General features: G+C 42.3%; 1 protein-coding gene across 1 annotated transcript in view; it reads right to left on the bottom strand.

Annotated features, from left to right (window-relative positions):
- The window catches only part of smg5 (SMG5 nonsense mediated mRNA decay factor), a gene marked incomplete in the record, with an annotated part of 21,531 nt that overhangs the window by 2,452 nt on the left and 11,341 nt on the right, over positions 1 to 7,738 (bottom strand). The window contains 8 exon segments of the mRNA XM_024258273.2: positions 927 to 986; positions 1,056 to 1,214; positions 1,793 to 1,968; positions 4,044 to 4,119; positions 4,183 to 4,352; positions 4,432 to 5,310; positions 5,378 to 5,515; positions 5,592 to 5,815. Coding sequence (XP_024114041.1) covers positions 927 to 986; positions 1,056 to 1,214; positions 1,793 to 1,968; positions 4,044 to 4,119; positions 4,183 to 4,352; positions 4,432 to 5,310; positions 5,378 to 5,515; positions 5,592 to 5,815 — 1,882 coding nt within the window.

Raw genomic sequence — 7,738 nt, 5'->3', positions numbered from 1 at the left:
ATAATTTCTTAAATAAAATAAAAGATAAATTTAAGAGAAAGAGGAGATCTTCAGAACTTAAAAAAACAACCAGAATTTTTATGTTTTTTTCAGTTTTTTATGAGTGGATTAAAGTTTTTTCAGAAACATTTTTAAACAGATGAAAGTAGATTTTAAAGATCAGCAGAAAATGTGTATTTACCAGGTCTGGATTCAGTTTAATTTTCAATGGTTTAATTTTTCTATTTGTCCTTAAACGGTTATTTGCATTAAAATGCTTTATATAAAAACTAAAAAAGGTGTTTTTTTATTTTTAACAAATGTTTTCTGCTTTGATTTAAATCAATAAACTTTATTTTAAAAAAGTGATTCTCAGACTTCTCAAAGCACTTTAGTTATAAAAAAAGACACACAAAATAAATACAGTTAAAAATAAAAAGAGAAAAACACTTTCCACTCTTTAAACAATAAATAAATTAATTAAAAAGTCATTATTTGAATTAAGCACCAATCCTGATCAAATTAGAACTGCTAAAATACAGAATAAATGAAATAAAAGACAGAATCAATAACATTTAAATCTACATATGTATGAATAAATGTGAGTTTTGAATTTCCATCTGAAGCTGAAGTTTTCTAAGTTTTTTTCTTTAACTAGTCGCTCAAGTGTTTCCAAATTAGGACATTTTTAAATAATAAAATCTGCATTTCTTTCATTCAAATTCAACAGAAACTTTTGGAGTTTTTGTGGTAAATACAAGTAAACTGATTTTCTGTGAGTGTTTTGAATGAATAAATGTGTTTTCTCCTCCTTTATGGAGCTTTGAGCTCAGAATCCTGCTTGGATGTTGATCTGAACATCTGTTTCCTGGATTCATCTCCAATCGTCTCACAGGACCTCCTCCTCCTCCTCCCCTCTTTTTCAAAAACGTGAAGCAGAGAAGAACCTGTAATCGTAGCTGAGCCATGTCCCTCATCAAACGGTTCCGGCGCGCCTCCTCCTCCGCCTGAAAACATCAAAAGACTTCAACGTTTGTCGCTGGACGGAGATTAAAGTGGGTTCTGCGGCCCCTCACCATCCTGATCTGGGCCTTGGCCTGCTGCAGCAGGTTGTCCTGCTCAGACTGGCTGACGCTGGTGAAGATGCCCGCTTCCGGGTTGAAGTGCAGAATGTTGCCTTCCAGGTTGGTCAGGAAGTGTCCGAAACTGCGAATGCAGCAAACTCGCACCACACACTGGAGGGAGCGAGCACAAGAGAAGCTCCAGAACGGTGAATACTGACCCCAAAACTCGTGAAGGTCTCACGGAAAAACTACTTTTAGTGTCTTTAAACAAGTTTGGATGAAATAATGTTTAAAAAAAGTTTAAATACTAAATTACAAATCACTCTCTGGTTTGTTTTATGTCTTTAAAACAAAAAAAAAAATCAGAAATTATGAAGGAAATAGCCACTAATGTTAGGAAGGACGGCCGTTTCAGATTCATTTCCTTAAACTTTTTATGATTAATTAGCTACTTTAGCCCCTAAAGATGTCAGAACTGGAAATGATGTCCGTCAAAATGAGCTAAAATCTGAAATTAATTATGAATTGATGATATTAAGATGATATTGATCCTCATTGCTCACACAAACAACAGAATATAGAGATTTTTCATTTGTTGCGCTGTGAAATCAAACAAAGTGGACGAAAATATCAGAACAAAACAAAAATCTAGAAACCCCCCTCTGTAATTTGAGTTTTTTCCACTTCCTGTTATAAACTCATCAACAAGAGAATTCCTTCAGTCCAAAGACTTCCTCCTCTGAGTTTACCTCGTGCACCGGACTGAGGGACACGTTTCTGCGAGTGAAGTCCAGGCGGCGGTGAGCGGCATTGAGGGCGGGCAGGTGGCGCAGCGTCAGGTCTTCAGGCAGCAGAAGAGTCTGGACCAACCCGGGCTGCTCGCACTCGTTCAACATCTCCGTCACTTGTGAGTTTAAGCCCAGATCTGCAGCACAAACGGGTAAAAGCAGAGTAGTGAGCAGAAAACAGAGTCAGCATCCGTCTGAGAGCCAAACAGGAAGGACTCTTTAAAGGGGCGGAGTCACACATCTGCAGACAGGACGCACAGATTTGTGTGTTTGGATTCACCAAGTACTTTTGAGAGGAAACCACATCGTTACAGCTACTGATTCTTCAGGAAAATAATGATGAACGTGTAAAAAAAAAAAAAATGTCCTGATTGAAGCAGAATCTTTTTTTGAATCTTTTAGCCACAATCAAAGATCCTGTCATTTTCCAATAGTTTCTGCAGAGTGGCAGGAGTTCAAAAGAAGTTCGCCTCTGGGTTTGGGGTGGACCATTGGTGCAGAAGTTAGCCTCAGTTAATTTCCCATCAACTCTCTCGTAGCTATCCAGCTGTGCAACTTTGATCCAGATTCAGCTCAGACGAGTAAACCAAAGACGTTCAAGGATCTATTCGTCTGCGTTTGGATACATCAGAATGGAGCAGAGAGGGGGGGCTTTAGCCAAACTTGAGCTTTTATAAACCGCCGGGATTTCATCTGCCGACACGATTTTAACAAAGATATGCTCAGAATCACAGATTTAATCTCAAATTATTGTATGTCCTCCACCATGAGGAAAAAAAGAACATGTTAAAAACACTATTTTCATTGGAATGGGTCTCTGAGTTAAACTTGAAAAGGGGTGTGGCCTTTGATTGACAGGTGACCATTGAATCTTCCGCTTTTTTACAGACGGATTTTATTTGATCATCGTTAAAAACTGTAAACCAAGATGCAGGTTTTTCAGGGTTCCTCTCATCCGTCGTCTTCTGCTGCTCAGTCAACAGAAAACTCTTTCCAGTCATATTTTGTTCACTTATATACCCAATTAAGATATTACTGGAATAATCTGGATTCAATTAGATGACAATCCTAATCAATCATGGGAAACAAAAAAGTTTGTTTTCTTGAGGAAACGAGAAAATCAACAATGAAGAAGGAATTGTCCTGCTCTCCCTTACACGGAGATGATGAGACTTCATCTGTTTTAAGTCTCTTTATTTTGTGATAAACAAGAAAAACAGCAGAAGAACACTCCACCAAAGTTGTTTTTAGTCAATTTTCTTCATCAGTGGGTCTACGCTCCTCAAACGCCTTTAGTCCATCTCATCCACCAGCCGTCCTCCATTTATTTCCCCCAAACCTCCGAACAGGCTGATTGACAGATCACAGCGCCGACGAGAATCTGCGCATGATGCGTTCAATGAACTCTGGACATTAGCGGACACAAACAGCCACTCGGCCCAACTCAATCCGTTACTAAACTTTTGTCATTTTTATACAATCCTCAGCAAAACAAAGCAGTTTTTCAGGAAAAAATGTTGAAACTATTTAATCAATTGATTACATATGGATCAGTGCTGATGTTTGACGTTTTCTCTGATAAACTTCTTTGTTTTGCTGCTGATGTCCAGATCGTGATGAACGCACCACACAGACCTGAACTCTGTCAATCTGTCAATGTTTACTCGGGGTTAAGACGTTTAAAGAGTATAGATCGACTAATAAATAAAAAATAGACTAAAAACGTTTGTGGAGTGTTTTCAAACAGGTGAAGTCTCTGAAAGGAAGAGGGGGACGCTTCATTCTGCGCTCTTGATTATCCGGTTATAACGAGAAAACCATGAAAAAAAAATAGTAGTGCAGGACGTTTTCGGCTTCTGTAAGTTTGCACAATTATTTATGTATCTATTTGTTTCTTTCTTTGAGTTGCCATGATGAGTGAATTTCTCCCTGAGAAAAAATTCAATTCAATTCCTTTTTTAATGGACTGTAAAATAATCTTCTGCAAAATGAAAATATATTCATGCTTCATATTCAATAAATTATTCTTATCTAGATTGACTAGTTAGCTTGTGGAGGCAACAACAGAGTCAAACATTTATTTTACAAAATGACCTGAAAACAGGTTCCACAGCGACTCAACACTTTTCTCATTTATTTTCAGAGTCAGAAATGTTCACGTTTGTGTTCTGTTAAAATCTAAAGTTTCCTCCAGAAGCTCCGTTTGACTCACCGGCCTCCAGGATCTTGCTGTTGTCTGGGAGCAGGTTGAGCAGCACAGACAGGCGGTTCCACAAACTCTGAGAACTCTGCAGACAAAGCTGCAGGTCAGGGACTGAACCGACGACGTTCAGGTGAATCTGCAGCCTCACCTGTGCACACATGAGGATTATGTCTGTGTTTGTTCTCAGCCAATCGACGAAGACCTTCACCACCTGGATCAGCCCCTGGTTGGTCAGGATCTCCAGCTTCTCCAGGAGGGTTTTCTCGCTGCGTACAGACGGAGCGCTGTGCTGACTTTCTTCAGAGTCCGAGTCCAAGTCTGACGAGAGAAACATCGGAGGAAGAATTCAGGATCTCGGCAGACGAGGAAAAGGGCAAAATCTTAGAGGAGAGGTTACCGTTGTCGTTGGTTCCGTTGGCGGTTCCTGGGTTCAGGTCGCAGGGGGAATCCCCAGAGGGAGGCGGGGTCTCCTGAGATGGGGGGGCGGAGGTGTCGGTGGGGGTGGGGATCCCCGAGGAAGAGGAGGCCTGAGGCCTGAGCAGCATGTTGCTGAAGGTCGGCGCCAGGCGGAAGCAGCGCTTGGTCTGGAAGAGCTGCGAGGACATGGCCTGCAGGTTGCTGCTGATGCTGGCGTCGCTCGGCATGCTGGGACCGTTTGGGTTTGGGGGGAGGTCTCCGTCCGCGTCTCCGCCTCCTCCCTCTTCTTTTGGATGCTCCTCTTCCTCCTCCTCCTCCTGGTGCTCCCGGGCCTCAGAGGTCTCGGCGTCTTCTATGTCCTCCAGGTCCGAGCGCGACTCCTGGCTGTTCATGTCCGAGTCGGTCTCCACGTCGAACGCCGTTCCTCCTTCCTCCTCCTCTTCCTCCTCAGAGCCACTCCCCCAAATGACCTCCTCTCCTAAAGGATCTCTCTTGGTCTCCTTCTTCACAGCTGAAGGGTTGACCGGCGATCCCGTCGAGTTCCCGCCCGTCGAATCCGCTCGGCCCCTTCGCTCTTCCTCGTTGTCTTCCTCTTCGTCGCTCTCGAAGCCTTCGCTCAGATCGCTTTCATCCTCCTGGCCATCTTTGCGGGCGCAGCGGCGGCGGCGGAGTCGAGACAGGCGTGTGTACTTCTTCTTCTGCCGCTGTTTCTCCTCCTTCTTGCTCTGATCTTCTTCACTGCTGGGTTTTTTGTCCCCGTCGTCCTTCTCCTCCTCTTCCTCCACGACGCCGTTCTGCAGAGGCTTCTCACCTGAGCGCTCTGTGGGCGGAGCCGACAAATCCCTCCCCTCCGCGTCATCTACAGAGAAGAGAAAACCGTCAGAGATCCAAAGGAAGGCTGCAGATCAGTGACTTTCATCTCCCACCTGTGGCGTCGGTGTGGAGCGCCGGCACCTGCCCCTCCCCCTCCTCCAGCTCCGCCTGCAGCCGGATGTTGACGTGGTTCACCAGGTGGGAGAAGAGAGCCAGAGTGAAGGCGATGGAAGCGCTGTACTGCTTAGAACCTGCAGAAGAAAGCGACACCTTCAGCTTCACACTCGCTGAACACCCGAAGGAGTCTCATGAAGAGGCGACGCCCACCTCCTCTCTTCAGGCTGTGCACCACCATCAGACACGTGACCACCATCTTAAAGATGAGGCCGTCGGGGAGGACGGGGCAGGAGCTGTCGGAGTGCTGCTCCTCCTCCTCCTCGCTGGGGCTGTGCTGAGCGCCTCCGTGCGCCGGAGGAGGAAGGTAGAACAGCACCAGGTTGAAGTCCTCCAGCACCGACTGGCACAGCGACGTCAGCTCCGTCTCCAGCAAACTTCAGACACAAAGAGGAGACGCTCGAACGTTTGGTTTTATCCCGAGAATCCCTCCATCCGTATGAAAGATAAACGTCACAATTATTTAAGAGGTCAAGTTCTCCTCTGGAAGCTTGTTTTTGTCCAGATGACGAAGCAAAAGTTTGTTTCACAGTGAAGTTTGGGATGTCCTCACGTAGTTTCAGACTCCATCCAAATTGTAGAACTTTGATCAGCACTTTATATTTCAATCTTAATATTTCATATCAGAACTCTATAAAAGGTCTGTATATCAAGAACAGATCGTAGCACTTTACTGTCGTAAAGCAGTTATAGCAGGAGGCACACAAACAATGAGGTAAAGTCAGTGAGATATTCACAGATTTGGACTTCCAGAATCAATAACTCTTTTAATAAATGGTTTAAACTAGTGGTGGGGGAAATAATTGATACTTAGATGCATCGATTACAATCCAGAATTGATTCAGAATCGTTTTATGAATTATTAATAATAATAAAATGTATATGATTTTAAGTAATAGTAAGACGTAAACTGAGCGTTTTTCACTCTAACATTTCTGAAGAGCACACAAACACGGCCGACTCTCCAGATCTCCTCATCCGACCGGCCCAGACTTCCCCTAAAGCACATTTTGGCTTTTATGAAGTGGACGATCAATTGGTTAATAGTCAAGTGGTGTGTAAGTTCTGTCACACCAAAATTAAACATGTAGCAAACATGACAAACTTGTGAAATCACATCTTCCCATCCGGAGGAAGAGGAGGTAGAAACCGTTTGGGTGCTGCCTGAGTGAGAGTAAGTTCTGCTGTGATCACTTCTAAAGTTCAAATATCTCTATTGGATATCCTAAAGAAACTTACATCATCATCGGAAAAAACAAAAAAAATGAAGTCAATGGAGCTTTTACAATGAAGGACTAGAGATCATATTCTGTAGTGGAGAATGAGGACTGTGTGCTATCCAGACATTGTTTTGTTTGACGTGAGTTAAAGATCGTTCCATTAAACCTGATTTAATGATAAAAAAACAACATTTTAGGATTTTTTTTCCCGTTTTGATGCTGTGAAAGATTTTTGATTACAAAAAGAAATGTTTGTCAGAATTTTTAATGTTCTTAATGAAAGTTAAACAAGTTTACTGATCTGGTCTTCACTTAAAATGCACTTTGGTGAATAAAGTAATTCATATCGGTTTAGTGGTAAAGAGAAAACATGCAGGTTTAGGTTGCATTGATAATTGTGTCATAAACTAATCGTTTCATAGTAGAATCATGAGGTGCCTCAATCTTCACACCTCAAGTTTAAACTAAAAACAAGAGTCTCTTTGGTTTTTCGTAACACAAATAACATAAAAAGGCATTTTAAATATTAAATATATATATTTTTTTATGAGAATGGCTCTCTTAATACTGCAGGGACCGTCTACAAAGTGGCAACTCTGGAAAAAAGGAGTAAAAAAGAATAGATCCATAAAGTCTCAAAAACAAACAAAACTAATGAATAGTTACATTGATATGAGCGAGTCATGAACCACAATTTTAAAAGAAAGTTATTAATATTTATCCTGCAAAATACATCACAAAATTATTGTGATCGCAGTATCAGCCTGTAGGATCGAAAAAGACGACTTAAGTTGCAATAGATGTTTACCTTAAATATTTACACAAACAAAATCAATCTTATGGCAGCTTGACGTGTTTAACAAACTAAATTAATTCATATTGTAAACACAAGTCGTTATAACATGGTGCAGCCCTAATGAATACGTAAGAATTCTTAATGGAGACATGGACCACATCTAGAGCTCCAGCAGAAACCTCACGGCTCGGATCACGGCTCGTATCACGGCTCGGATCACGGTTCGGATCACGGTTCGGATCACGCCTCGGATCACGCCTCGGATCACGCCTCGGATCACGGCT

The sequence above is a fragment of the Oryzias melastigma genome, linkage group LG16 (genome assembly GCF_002922805.2).
Source record: "Oryzias melastigma strain HK-1 linkage group LG16, ASM292280v2, whole genome shotgun sequence".
Classification (NCBI taxonomy): domain Eukaryota; kingdom Metazoa; phylum Chordata; class Actinopteri; order Beloniformes; family Adrianichthyidae; genus Oryzias; species Oryzias melastigma.
This window is presented reverse-complemented; position numbering and strand designations above follow the sequence as displayed.